Genomic DNA, 15709 nt, shown 5'->3' with positions numbered 1-15709 from the left:
ACTACTCAGCTTAGTATTTGTTTCCATAGGTGTTTCAGTTGGTTTAACACCTAACAAATCTGTTTCCTCCAGCAAATCAAGCACTTATTTCCTCTGATACAAATTAATACCATGCTTAGACCTTGTTACTTCTATCCCCAAGAAATACTTCAATTTACCAAGGTCCTTTGTTTGAAAATGTTCTTGTAGAGAAGTCTTCAACCTGTCAATGCCCATTTTATCATTCCTGGTAATAACAATATCATCTACATACACCATAAATATGATTTTTCTTGCATGAGAGTCATGATTGAAGACTGAATGATCAACTTGACACTGTTTCATACCAAACTTCTTTACCACCTCACTGAACCTACCAAACCATGCTCGAGGAAACTGTTTAAGCCCATAAATAGCCTTCTTTAGTCTGCATACCTTACCATCCTCCCCTCGAGCAACAAACCCCGGTGGTTGCTCCATATAGACCTCCTCGAGCAAATTACCATGCAAGAAAGCACTTTTGATATCAAGCTGATAGAGGGGCGAATCATACATAGCAGCAAGAGAGATCACAACATGAACTGAACCTATCTTAGCAACTGGGGAGAATGTCTCTGTGTAGTCAATACCATAAGTTTGGGAGTATCCTTTTGCAACCAATCTAGCTTTCAGGCGCTCTACACTACCATCAGCTAAATACTTAACAGCATAAACTCACTTACTGAAGAGATGAGAGATCCATTGTATGGACGCCCAAATCTTGCGGAATTAGGTGGGCGAATTTAAAAAATTTTTCTCTCCCTTCAACTGAGAATCGCATTCACTATTTAGAAAATCATATTTTCAAGGATCAATTTTGTACCATAAACTGAACCAGATCTGAACAAAAGCAGTAGAAGAGGATTATACCTGATACGGAGAAATAATATCTCCCAACGAAGGTGTTCACGCCCAAGGAAGGATCCAAAGACTACTCCCACTGAAGATGGCGCAGTGTAGGATGGAGCAGAATCAGTAGTGTTCTTCTCCAAGAACCTAGTCCTTTGCAAGAAATAGCAGGATTGCACGTGAGCACAGCTTCCTATCAGTCCCTTCACAAGGAACTGATATCAAGATCAAATCTTGATTTCTCCCACTAAAAAGGAGGTCGAACTGGCAGGTGAGGTGGCAGCAAGAAGGAGGCGGCAAGAGAGAATTTTTGCAGGTATGCTGAATTCTCCCTTCTGTGATTTCAGCTCTAAAGAGGATGTGAATGTGTCTCTTCTAAAGGCTGCCGCCCCCTCCTTTTGTAACCTTAAAGGATCAGCTCCTAATCCCATTAGGAGTTGCTGATCCAAATCATATTTGGATCAGACATCCCTTAAGATGATAAGGATAAACCCTTATCTTATTTGTAGATTAGATCAGCCTTCTCCTAATCTCATTAGGAGGTTTCCAGATCTGAATCACATTCAGATCTGGACTCTCTGAGTGGATAGGGTTAAGACCTTATCCTATATGCTAATCCATTCCAAAATTCGCCCCATATTTAACTACTTAAATTAACCCAGTTCGAAATGGGCTTTAAGCCCATTAAGGTTATGTGCTCACTTAGCCTTCCTAACTACTGCCCAATTGGGCTTCCTTGTATGGCGTGGGACCCAACCACTGATCTACACATCAGCCACATGGGTTCGGCCCAGCTTTTTTTACAAGGCCTGACCGAATACACTGTTATGGACAGTGCACCCCCTGAAACCCATCACATGGGCTCTATGGGACCAACACTTACCCTAAGTGATCCCTGGGCCAAGCCACCTTGTAACAACCAGGGACTGTGGGCAGATGCAAGATTAGCCCATCAGGTATCACTCTCTATGGTATTATACTCAACCTCTCAGCCCATAATGATCAAACACTGCCCGACAAGGGAGGACCTCTCCCTTGGCTGCAAGGAACAGTGTTGCACTCTCTGCTTATATGGATCCCGGGAATTAAAACCTTCTTGCAAACATTTTGGAAACCGTAATATATATACTTTTATATCTCATATAAAATATATTTTGCAAAACAAATCTCAACGATTGAAATTGACTGCAAGTAGTCTTGGTTTCCATCAGTGAGAGTGCATCCCCAATCATTACCTTTGTCCGACAAAAGGGCTGATCCTGTCACTATGATCAACCACTCAGATGAATTCTTAGATTGCCCCAACATACCCAGGTTTTGAGCCCCGCTAAGGATCTCACTGATTGGTACATCAAAGATAGCCCAATTCGACACCTAGTGTAGTATCATAATCAATCTAGGGGTCGGGTGTAACTTTCCAGTTTTGCCCATTAATCTCAAGGTCCAGAGCAATACTGGAAATCTGGTCCGGTTCAAAGATTCAATTAATCCTACACTACATGTGCCTTGGGTCTCACCCTGGAGGCTGAGACAGGCCACCCCAACCGACTTGGTGGCACATCAGTGTCAGCCTTATCAGGATAGGTTTCCCCAGACCAACCCACTGGCTGCGAACATTCTAAACTAACACGAGTCTCATTAAGTGTCCAGTTTAAGGGTATTACGCAGAAACACACCAAAGGAACATGAATCAAATATGTACTTTATTCATTTACAATAAACTCATAATGTACATCATTCTGATTGAAGCTAAGGGCATACAAAAACTATCTAACACTTACAACCGATAGCCTGCTTCCCAAGAGGAAGAGTGGTGAGGTCTCAAGTATGATTATGAGTTAGAGTTGAGAGTTCTTCTTCCATTGCACGACACCACCCTGGAGAGGCAAGGGCTTCCTGGACATCCTTTGGGACAACAACTGAGGATAACAAAGAGATAAATTGGTGATGGGAAGCAGAAAGGTGAGTGAGTGAAACATAATTAGAAATAGGATGAAGGGTACAAGTGTGTTTACCTTTCCGCATGGCAATGGGAAGATCAAGATCAGATACTGGGTTTGGGGTTGGTGTGGGGACAACTGACGGAACTGTCGATGTTGATGGAGCTGGAGGAGTAGCAACCGGTACATGTGGGTGATGTGTATACACTTGACGGATGGGTGGCCGTTCAACAAGTGGTAGCAGTGGAGGCAAGGACATGGTCACAGTTGGAACAAGGGGAACAAAATCCGCAACTGGAAGTGGAAGAGAAGGAGGTGATGGGGAGGAAGAAGCATCATCGAACCCCAAGAAAAACGGAGTAGACTCAAAGTAGGTAGCATTAGCACACACAAAGGAACATTGAGAACTATGATGATAACATTTATACCCTTTCTGGGTCTGGGAATAGCCAAGGAAGATGCACTTAATGGATCGTGCATCTAACTTGTCCTTCCCGGGGCCCAGATTATGGACGAAGCAGACACACCCAAAAACCCGAGGAGAAAGAGGAAACGGAGACAAGGTGGGAAATAAGGTAGTGAATGGGGAATGACCATCAAGGATAGATATGGGCATCCGATTAATCAAGAAGCAAGAAGTAAGCACTGCATCACTCTAAAAGGGTTTGGGCACATTCATGTGATGCATGAGGGATCGAGCTATTTTCAAAAGATGACGATTCTTTCTCTCAGCCACCCCATTTTGTTGTGGAGTGTAGGTATATGAGGTCTGATGTATAATGCCATGTTGGTCCAAGTATTCTTGAAATGATGAAGAGAAATATTCATGACCATTATCGGAACGAAAAAATTTGGTGTGAACACCAAATTGGTTGCGAATCTCAGCATAAAATTTTTGGAAGATGGTAAACAATTCACTCATTTCTTTCATTAAATAGAGCCACGTCATCCTTGAATAATCATCAACAAAAATGATAAAATATCTATATCCATTGTATGACATCACTTTATAAGGACCCCAAACATCTGAATGAACCAAAGAAAAAAGGACTCGACACACAGTTATCAACCCTAGGACTAAAGGGAACACAATGATGTTTCCCCAACTGACATGACTCACAATCTAAAACAGAAAGGTGACTCAACGAATGAACCAAAGACTTCAAAACTTTCATCGAAGGATGACCAAATTGACATTGCCACTGGAGAGGAGAGAGAGATGACTGAAGAGATGTTGATGTTCTTCCACCATCGTCAAGATAATACAATCCACTAGCTTTATGCCATCCACCAATCTTCATCCCTGTCTTAAGATCCTGAAAAACACACGAAGAGGGTAAAAAGTAATAGAGCAATTGAGTGACTTCGTCAACTTACTAACAAACATAAGGTTAAATGGAAATTTAGGGACATACAAAACTGAGGATAAAGATAAGGGGATCATGTTAACATTGCCAACACCACAAATGGAAGATGTGGAACCATTAGCAAGGGTAACAGATTGTGATGTTGAGCAATGAGAAGGAAGAAAACACCTGGAGTTCCAGTCATGTGATCGGAGGCTCTAGAGTCAATAATCCAGGGATTGGGCGTGGATGCCAAACAAGCCATACTTGAGTGTGCAAAAGTAGCCATGTTCTATTGAGATGCGGATTGGACAAACCTCTCATACTCATCACGGGTAACACTCACCATCTCCTTCTCAGGAACATTTGTGGATGTAGGAGGCATCTGATAAGCTGAATGACTCTCCTGTCTAAAACTGGTGTCACTAGTCATGGCATAATTGGCCCAAGTTGAGGGTGGACCATGCAAGTCATAGCAATAATTAATGGTATGTCCATCCATACCACAATGAGTACATTTCCTCGGACCTGAGCCACGTCTTCTGCCACAGGCTCCCCCTGAATCTCTACCTCCAATATGACCATCACCATGGTTATATGTAGGTCCACCACCACTTCGGCCATATATTGGACCACTGCTACCACTACGGCCAGACTGAGCTCCTCGATCTCCACCTCTAACACCACGACCCCTTGATACTGCAAAGGTTGATCTATCAGAAACATTAGAGTTCTCAGTACATCCAATAGAAGTCCTCCGAAGTCGAGCAAACACCTCTTCTAAGGAAGGGAGAGCTGACCCTCCTAGTATCTGAGCCCGCACTGGTTCATACTTAGATTTCAGTCCCACAAAAAATCGAGTCACAAAAAGCTGTTCTCTCTGTTATTGCTGAATTTTGACATCAGAAGTGAGGGGGTGATAAACATGCAACTCATTGTGAATGTTTCTCATACTAGCATAGTACTTCTCAAGACTCTGATTTCCCTGTTGCAGATTAAAGTATTCCTAATACAACTGATATACTCTGGTTATATTGTCTTGACCAGAATACAACTTCTTAGCATGGTCCCACACATGTTTGGCAGTGTTAAGAAGCATGAAATTCACACTAATCTTGAGTTCCATACTGTTCCATAACCACGTGATAATCTGCGCATCCTCTTGTTCCCAATCATCATACTCGTGAGAATCAGTGGAGGGTTTCTCCTCCCTTATGCGTTTCACCTTCTTCTTTTCCTTTAGAAAAACTTCTACAGATTTAGCCCAAGGTACATAATTCTCTCCATTCAGTTTAATGGAGGTCATTTGAACATTCAGGTAGTCAATAGGTATCATCACATTAGATTTAGATTTTCTATCAATGCTATCTCCGATTGCTGAATTCTGTTATTACTAAATTTGAGACACTGCACACTACTTGATCACACTGATCACACTGGTTTCAGCACTTGTTATTGCTGAAGATTGCACTCTTTACACCACAAACCCTATCCCACGACTACCTGAAATCTCACCACACTATATGAGGACCACTCCCCCTTCGAATCACACTAAAAAACAGCATAAACCCTAGCACACTATAGTCTGAAATCCCACCATACGATCTGAAACATACTTCCTATTTGATTCATAACAAAAATATGCATAGAAATCTCTTATCTCATCACCCAAAAAACAAACCACACAAAAAGAAATCAGACCACACAAGACACCCACTACACCACACAAATCAGCCCTCTTCTCTTCATCGATTAGGGGAGGGCGACCACTCCTTTTCAGCCCTTTCCCTTATCTCCAATCGATGGTAGAAAAATCAAGAGAAAACCCTAGACTGAGTGCGTAGAAAACAGAAATCTGGGCAGGTCCGAGTTGCTTAGTTGTGCTCTGATACCATATTATGATTCGGCCTGCCCTTGAGTTCTGTTAGTCTGATAACAGCCAAGAAGAGAGAAGAAGGAAGAAGAAAGAAAGAGAGAGAGAAAAGAGGAGAAAAGGAGAGAAGAAAAGTCTGGTTCGAATGAGAGAAAAAATTACCTCTCCCATTCAGCCAGACATGTTTTATATTACTAATATAATGGAAAAGACAGGTGCCCTTACTTTAGTAAGGGACACTAGTTCTAATATAATGTTACAGATCAGCAACTTCAACATAAGTATAAAGACATAAATACCCCTACATATTTGACACTAACACTTGGGAAGTTGGCTTAAAGGTCCCCTCCCCTCAAACCCTTTCCTTTAATTAAGATACAGCAATATCCTGTACCCTACTTGTAGTGCCCCAAAACAAATGCTCCTTGTGGGCCCCTTGTCTTTCCAATTGCCATTGCCTTTTCTACTAATCCAGTCAATGGTGGATAAGCAGGTTACTTCTCTTGTGGTGCATCTATAACACCAAGGATCTTTACTTTTGTTCTTCATGCACCCAATGGTCGTGAAAGAATCACCTTCTGTTATGGACGCATTCCTCGGGAAGACATACCATCGTCACTGGCAGCAGCAGGAACCTGACCCACCGCCAGTAGCAGTAATGATTTAGTGATTCTCAGTCTACCCAGTTCGGCAGCAACAGTCTCATCCAGATTAGATTAGCTTATCTTGCTTGTTCTTATCTTATTCTATTGCTCTTATCTTATCTTGTTAGTAAGTTATCAGATTAGGGTTAGCTTATCTTATCCTTGGCAAGATAGAACTGGAAGTCTCCCTATTCAACAAGGAGACTCCCTCAGATTAGGACTCTTGTAATCTCCTATTTAAGCATTGAATGATATCATCAAATTATTCAGTCGAGTGAGTTAGGAGAGTTGGTGATCTCTTGGACAAATCACCAAAGGCGCCAAGATAGGTTCATCACGAACAGGAAGGAACAAGGGAAAACAGGAGGTTTTCCCCGTGGACCGACACGTGACGAGATCCTATTCTCAGGCCCTCAACAACTTGGTATCAGAGCAAGGCGTCATGGGAGATCTGGAATAGCTACCATCTAGGGTCCACGACCTCGAGCACCAACTCGTGGAGACTAGCTCCGAAGTTTGTGAGATCAAAGGCGAAGTGAGGGAACTGCGACGTCTGATGGAGATGTTCCTTTCTAGCAGGGAAAGGAACTCTGAAGGAGGGACAACCGCTAACGACCGCCGACCAGATCTGCCGGAGTCTTCCGGTGAACAACAGTCTGTTAGCCATGGAGCAGCCGTTGTTCCCAAGTACAGCAGGCTGGAGTTTCCGTCGTACAACGGCAACGGAGACCCCCTAGGCTGGTTGTATCGCTGCAAGCAATTCTTTCGGAATCAACGGACAGATGACCGGGATAAGGTAAGCCTAGCCGCCTTTCATTTAATAGAAGAAGCACAACTTTTGTTTTATCGGTTAGAGCAAGAAGAACCCGGGCTCAGTTGGCCCCAGTTTAAATCCTATTGCCTTCTTCGGTTTGGACCCCCACTGACCAGCAACCCATTGGGCGAGCTAATTAACCTTAAACAGAAAGGAACAGTTGCTGAATACCAGCGATAGTTCCAAACCCTCCTCGCGAGGGCATCCTCCGTGCGACTCGACCAGCAAGTGGATATGTTCACAGCAGGGCTAGCAGAACCCCTACGAGTGGATGTTGAGATGCAGAATCCCCCAAATTTGGTCACAACCATGAACTTAGCCCACGCATTTGAGCGCAAGTTGCAGCTCAGTCGCGGAATTTTTAATGTGGGTCGTCCATCGAACTCGTGGGTGCCCCCAAGATCAACAGCAACGACCCCCTCTTCTGCTACCAACTGGGAACTGAAACCTCACACGACCACCACCTCTAGAGCAGTGACAAGTATAGGTAGTAACATGGCCACTCCTCCCATCAAACGTTTGACCAGAGCAGAAATGGCAGAACGTCGAGCGAGAGGTCAATGTTTCAACTATGATGACCTCTACTCGGCAGGCCATAGATGCAAGAGGCTTTTTTGCCTTCTCATCGATGAGCAAGAGGAGGAGGAAGGGGATCTCCCCGCATTCGAGCCAGAGATCTCTCTCCATGCGATCACCGGTATTAAAACTTCTCAGACCATGCAGTTACAGGCACAGATCGCAGGTCAGCCGATGCGCATTCTCGTCGATTTAGGGAGCACACACAACTTCATAAGTGAACAGGCCGCCCTGCAGTTAAAACTACCAATGGAACTCTGGCCATGACTACAAGTAGCCGTCACAAATGGTGAGAAAGTTCACAGTCCAGGGATTTGTAAGGATGTCCCGATACAGGTCAATTCTGAACTAATTCTTGTTGATTTATTTGTACTCTCATTGGATGGGTTCGATATTGTTCTTGGGGTCAATTGGTTAATCACCCTAGGGCCGATTTTATGGGACTTCAGTGCACTCACAATGACATTTCACCTAAATGGGAAACAAGTTTCATGGTACGGTTGCAGGGTTAAAGAAAAGAGACCACAGGTCCATACTCTTCAGACAGAACCGACAGCTATGGAAAAACTCCTCATCGAGTTTTCAGATTTATTCCAGTAACCCAAGGGACTCCCTCCTCCCCGAGCTTGCGACCATCGCATCCCTTTAGTGGCAGGGTCAGCGCCAGTCGTTGTTCGGCCTTATCGCTACCCTCACCTACAGAAGGATGAGATAGAAAGACAGTGTATAGTGATGCTGCAACAAGGAATCATACACAAAAGTCACTCCCCCTTCTCTTTGCCGGTTCTATTGGTGGCAAAGCAGGATGGAACGTGGAGGTTCTATGTTGACTATAGAGAACTCAATGACCGGACGATCAAGGATAAGTTCTTTATTCCCGTTGTGGACGAACTGCTGGACGAATTGCATGGTGCACAGTATTTCTCTAAGTTGGACCTCAGATCAGGGTATTTTCAGGTTTGCATGGCTCCCGGTGACGTGAAGAAGACTGCCTTCCGCACCCACCATGGCCACTTCGAATTTTTGGTCATGCCATTCGGTCTCTCCAATGTCCCATCCACATTTCAGTCATTAATGAACGAGGTATTTCAACCCCATCTGCGCAAATTTGTTTTAGTTTTCTTTGACAATATCCTCGTTTACAGCGAATCATGGGTAGAGCATGTGCATCATTTGCGATCAGTTTTTGAGCTCCTGTGCCAACACAAATTATTCCTCAAAAGGTCCAAGTGTTCCTACGGGGAGCGACAGGTTCTTTATCTCGGCCACGTCATCCATGGGAAGGGTGTGACAGTGGATGGTTCCAAGATTCAGGCTATCAAAGAATGGCCCAAACCTCAATCAGCCAAGGCCTTGTGCGGATTCCTCGAATTAACGGGTTACAATCGCAAATTTGTTCAGAACTATGGATTGTTGGCAGCACCGTTAACCAACCTGTTAAAGAAAAATTCCTTCCGCTGGGACGACACAGCAGAGGAAGCTTTTTTGGCGCTAAGGATTGCCCTGTCCTCCACCCCGGTCCTACAGTTACCTAATTTTGCCCTTGAGTTTACTGTCGAGTGCGATGCTTCCGGAGTAGGTATCGGCGTCGTATTACAGCAGCAAGGGCACCCAATTGTTTTCTTCAGCTGCCGACTGGCCGATCGGCATCTAAAGCTTCCAGCCTATGAGCGCTAACTGATGGGCCTCACCTGAGCCGTCCAGCACTGGAGACCATATTTGTGGGGGCGATCGTTTGTCGTCAAAACTGATCATTACAGCCTCAAATACCTGTTAGAGCAACGTCTCACCACTACCCCTCAGCAACATTGGGTTAGCAAACTGCTCGGGTTCGACTTCCGGGTGGAGTACAAGGTGGGGTCCTCCAATTGCACAGTTGATGCCTTATCTAGGCGAGATGAAGACGCGATGACTCTGTATGGCATTTCCCAACCTCAGATCTCTTTGTTTGACGACATTAAGAAGGCAGCACCACAATCTCCAGAATGGTCACCCTTGGTCAAGAAGATCCAGTCAGGCACTGCCGACCCCAATTGGTCGCTTCAAGACAGGTTGGTACTATATAAGGGACGGGTCCATCTTCCGTCTGACTCCCTGTTGATTTCCACCATCATCACCAGCATCCATAACTCCACCCATGAAGGCGTTCAGAAAACGCTACACCGCATCCAGAATGGTTTCCATTGGCGAGGTATGAAAACTTCTATTTGAGATTTTGTCCAGAAATGCTCCACATGCCAACAACATAAATGGGAGAACCTACACCCAGTAGGCCTCCTTCAGCCCCTTTTCATTCTGTCACAGATCTGGGCCGACATCTCCATGGACTTCATTGAAGGACTACCCAAGGTAGGTGGCAAATCAGTTCTCTTCGTGGTAGTCGATTGTTTCTCTAAATACGCCCACTTCATTTCTCTATCACACCCGTACAGTGCCACTTCAGTTGCCCTCGCCTTCTTTACACATATTTTTTGCTTACATGGGTTACCAGAATCCATTGTCAGCAATAGGGACCCGGTTTTCACCAGTGCCTTCTGGAAGGAGTTATTCCGGCTGCACAGCACCACCCTGGCCTACTCTTCAGCTTACCGGCCGTAGAGCGACAGTCAGACAGAGGTGGTCAACCGCACCATTGAAATGTACCTCCGTTGTTTCATCGGTGATCAACTGCGACGGTGGGTGGATTGGCTCCCTTGGGCTAAGTACTTTTACAACACAGCCTACCATTCTTCCCTCGGCATGACTCCCTTTCGCGTCGTTTATGGCCGGGACCCTCCCCGCTTGCTGTCCTACGAGCCTAGTTCTACTCGTTTGGACGCAATTGATCACTCCTTACAAGAACGGGACGCCCTCCTAGCCAACGTCCACCTTCGCTTACAGCAAGCCCAACTCCGCATGAAGCTCACCTATGACAAGCACCACCGGGAACTGTTGTTCGATCCAGGACAATTTGTTTGGTTAAAGCTCCAGCCCTACCAGCAACGCTCCTTGCGCCACAGGGCTGCCCCGAAGCTGTCCCCTAAGTTCTATGGGCCTTTCAAGGTTCTACAACGGATTGGCAGTGTGGCCTACCAGCTAGAACTGCCAGCGACCAGCCGGATTCATGATGTCTTCCACATCTTCTTACTAAAGCCATTTACAGGTGTTCCTCCGGACCAAGTTCCCCCCCTACCACCCCTGAAAGATGGCAAGCTGGTCCCCCAACCTAAAGCTCTCCTCCGCTCTCGTTTCAATCGAGGAGTTCTTGAAGTCTTGGTGGAATGGTGTAACTTACCATCGGCCGAAGCCACATGGATCCCATTGACAGAGTTCCAGGCCACGTACCTGGAATTTGAGTTTGAGGACAAGCTCTTAGTCCAGGAGGGGAGTAATGTTATGGACGCGTTCCTCGGGAAGACATACCATCGCCACCGGTAGCAGCAGGAACCTGACCCACCGCCAGTAGCAGTAATGATTCAGTGATTCTCAGTCTACCCAGTTCGGCAGCAGCAGTCTCATCCAAATTAGATTAGCTTATCTTGCTTTTCTTATCTTATTCTATTGCTCTTATCTTCTCTTGTTAGTAAGTTATCAGATTAGGATTAGCTTATCTTATCCTTAGCAAGATAGAACTGGAAGTCTCCCTATTCAACAAGGAGACTCCCTCAGATTAGGACTCTTGTAATCTCTTATTTAAGGAGACACCCTCATTGAATGAAATCATCAAATTATTCAGTCAACGAGTGAGTTAGGAGAGTTGGTGATCTCTTGGACAAATCACCAAAGGCGCCAAGATATGTTCATCGCGAACAGGAAGGAACAAGGGAAAACAGGAGGTTTTCCCCGTGGACCGACCTGTGACGAGATCCTATTCTCGGGCCCTCAACACCTTCCATAATAGATTGTTATAATTTAATGTTTTGTCAAGTTTCAACCCCTGCACTAGTGCCAATATTCTGCCTTGATTGAGTTGCCTAGTCTTTTGTTGTATTTTTTTTTTTGTTGCCTTTGTCAAATTCTTTGGCTAAGGTCCTTATATAGGAGGATACCTGTTTTTCTTCCTAATTTTTTGATTTATTCAATGAAACTTTTTCATTATTTATCAAATAATGATAACCTGAAACCAAATATGACATTATCCCAATTTTCTCTTTCCAAACAGTATTGGAAGAATGGAGAACATCAAATAAATTTTGACCTTCTTGAAAGGTGAAAACAGGGTAGATGTGATCCTTATGGATTTTCTATGGGGCACTTAGAACAATGGATTGGTTTCGATACCATTCTTCAGTGTTATCTAAGTATACACTGGTTTTAAATTTCTTTAAATGCTTCATCATAACGGTTCCTCAAATGTCCTTTCTATTCCCTGGCCTTCTCATCATGAGACTTCTGGGGAGACATACCATATATTTGTGTTATCTAGTAACTTTGCCTTAAAAAATAGTTTTAATTAGTTGGACACTAAGTATGACTTCGCACTTCTTAAAATTGCATCTTTAAAGCTAGAAACATTTCTAGTCTTTCTAATGCATGGAAAAAATTATATTGTTTTTCTGAAGGTTGTAAAGGTGGCAGATTTTGGTGTTGCTCGGTTCCAAAATCAAGGGGGAGAAATGACAGCAGAGACTGGAACATACAGATGGATGGCACCTGAGGTGATGCTATGTTTAATTTGTAATGTCTTTGTTGCATGGACTTGATTCAGAAATTCTGGGCAATCTTACTTTTTGTGTTTTCATATTCGGTTCTTGATTCCTGTTGTTCAACTCCCTCTATTGGGTCTTTAGATGTAGGATGCATATTGGCTACTCAATTTGAAGGATTTTTACAGCATCAGGCACTGTCCATCTGGCTGGGCCCCTTCAAATTTTAACCCAGGCCTGCTCAAATTGCATCCTATTTATGCATCGAGTTAAACATTTGATGATGGCTACAGCAGGGACCGAGTTTATAGCCACCATTTACAATAAGATAGTATTAGCCTATTGTTAGTTGACCCGGGGTAAATGTGTTACTATTTTGGCCATTGAAGAGGCCCTATTCTCCTGTAACTTGAGCATCTAATTTCTCATTTCTAGCATTTTTAATGCCAAAATACTAGTACTATTTTTTATATTGATTTAAAATTTTAGAGTTCATCCTAATTATGATACTCTTGATTTGGGACAAGGTTATAAACCATCAACCATATGACCAGAACGCTGATGTTTTCAGTTTCTCTATAGTACTCTGGGAGCTGACTACAGGCAAGGTACATGCTCCGATTGCAGCAGGGCACTAGTTACCATGTGGTGATTAAGAAAATTTAGACTGCAGAATGTTTCCATTTTATGAAGGCTGTTTTTGCATTGCAGGTCCCATATGAAAATATGACCCCTTTACAAGCTGCCCTAGGAGTGAGACAGGTTTGCAATTTTATTAAATTTAGTTTTAAAATTTATATAGTATAAAGCTTTTGCATTGTGACATAACCCTTTCCTCCATTATGAGATTATCAGAATCTCATAGAAAGGGATGTTCCACGGCAGCCACAACATGCAGCATCTAACCTTATGTACTTGGGAAATAGGTTCACTCGGTGAATTGTTAATGAATGACACTCCAGATCAGGCTTTCTGCTGATTACAAGATTACCTGTTTGAGGTTGTTATGATTTGTCATGACTAGTTTAATCATTGACGTTATCAGAAGGCATGTAAGCATCATGGTGTGGTGTTTCAAATACAATTCACTTGTCAAAAATACAAAAAGAATAGTTGGGACAAGGCTTGGATGATGATGAAAAGCATACAAAAACAAAACGGAGTGATGAAATTTTGGTATTTGGATCCTGTAAAGATCATGGGAGATGGAAACAAATATATTAAATTATTAGCATATCATAATGACTAATGGACTATGGAATTAACAGATTAAGTCCATCTTAAGTCTCCAAGAAGTTAGCCTATGGTTGATGAGTTTCCTGATGCAAAACCTTGCTCAAGAAGTATTATTCCATCCAGTGCCGTATCTGGTGAAACAGAGATTCTTAGTCAACTTAAATTGATCATGGTCAAGGATGTTCCATAGAGCCAGTGATGTTAATCTTCCATATGAGAAAAGAATACTTAAATAAGGCGTACTGAGTACTGACTAAAACCTCCTTTCTAAAGCCAGATATGTGAAACAGAGTTATGGCCTATGAGAGACAATGAGATTAATTTTCCATATAAAACGCACATCCAAAAAATCATGTTACTACTAAAACTCAAAATGAGAAAGTTCAAAAGAGAGTTCCACTTCAAGGAAGGTGATGCTCATCTGCTGTAACTATCCCTACAAGGTCACTTATACTTCCAAAGGTTGTGTTAGAAATGTGCACATATTGAGTCCACATGAAGGAACTAACATCCCAACATTGACCTGGTATCACTCAACATCCCCTTTTTATGGTATTTTAATGTATATGTGTTTGCCTTCGTCAGAAGCTGATTAGAAAGCCCTTTCCCCGGTATACTTCTGTGTCCATAAATTATTGTGCCGTATATCTGAGTGCAGCCTATTGGTTTGATGATAGTGGCTGTTCATTTATGAAAACTGTGTCTAAGTTACACGGAACTCATTTTGTGCTTCCAAATAAATATATCAATCTACTACTCACTTATCTGTTGCTATAACAGGGTCTTCGACCAGCTCTTCCTGAGAAAACACACCCTAAACTGTTGGACTTGATGCAGAGGTGTTGGGAAGCAGTTCCCTCTAAACGGCCTTCCTTCTCAGAGATAGTTGCTGAACTAGAAGAATTTCTCCAAGAGATTCAGGTAGGTTAGTCTCCTTGTTCTCATCCTAGTTGCATCTTTATTAACTGAGCTCGGATCCCCTATCCCTGCCTACCCACAGGACACTACAGCTGTACATTGGGAACATCTTCCACGTTTACATGTTAACATTCGTGGGGATATGTCCCCAATGTGCAGCAGAGTGTCCTGTGGATAGGACATCCGGATTCTTATTAACTTGCTCTCTTATCAACAGGAAAGTTCAAGCAGCAATTGAGCACCTGGATCCACAATCTTTCAAGCGGCCCATCTCTGTAGATCTGGTTGAGGAAGTTTTGTTTTTTCTTCAATCCCCATCCCTATTTTTCTTCAGTTTCCCTTTTCCCATTTTGTCCAATAGGTTTGTCACTTGATTATAGAGACTTAAAAATAGAAAGAGGAAAAGCTACGACAACTTGTATCGTGGATTGGCTTGTTTCAGCTGCTATCATATCCAGAGGTCCCCTGTAAAATGCCTTTTTTGTAATATCTGTTTTATTTTCCACAGAAATAAAAGTGTAAACCTTCACTGATCAGACCAGCATGAAACACGTTTTGGTTGAACATAAAATGGCATCATTCCATTGATTTCATTGTCTTCAGCGTACTAAAAAAAACAGCAGATGGAAGCATGGGGCCAAATCAACACAACTATTGTGCTGGCCATTAAAGCAAGTGATGCTTCATCCTCTAACCATAAAGCAGATTTTAATCGCTATCCTATAGGACATGATAAGGAACTGTATCAACCTGTACTCATGAATACGGTTACTAGTCAAATTCAGATTTCAGAGATGTACTAGAGACTATTGGTCGGCAACTTGGCTTTGGAGACTGCTGATATTTAGAAAGATTTTTGGCTTCCTGATC

General features: G+C 43.2%; 1 protein-coding gene across 3 annotated transcripts in view; it reads left to right on the top strand.

The window, feature by feature from the left end:
• LOC148876227 (serine/threonine-protein kinase STY46-like) overlaps positions 1-15410 on the top strand; it is a 64262-nt gene extending 48852 nt beyond the window's left edge. For 2 of the 3 annotated variants that reach the window (XM_088966355.1, XM_088966357.1), the window contains 5 exons: positions 12602-12697; positions 13213-13293; positions 13397-13447; positions 14702-14846; positions 15057-15410. In XM_088966355.1, coding sequence (XP_088822481.1) covers positions 12602-12697; positions 13213-13293; positions 13397-13447; positions 14702-14846; positions 15057-15118 — 435 coding nt within the window. In that variant the 3' untranslated portion in view covers positions 15119-15410. The remainder of the gene's footprint in view (positions 1-12601; positions 12698-13212; positions 13294-13396; positions 13448-14701; positions 14847-15056) is intronic. The other variant, XM_088966356.1, reaches the window with a different exon arrangement.
• The last annotated feature ends 299 nt before the right edge of the window (positions 15411-15709 follow it).

This window comes from Nelumbo lutea, chromosome 1 (genome assembly GCF_056320005.1).
Source record: "Nelumbo lutea isolate HS-2025 chromosome 1, American lotus-T2T, whole genome shotgun sequence".
Lineage (NCBI taxonomy): Eukaryota > Viridiplantae > Streptophyta > Magnoliopsida > Proteales > Nelumbonaceae > Nelumbo > Nelumbo lutea.
The sequence above is the reverse complement of the archived record's forward strand: the minus strand, read 5'-3'. Positions and strand labels throughout refer to the sequence as shown.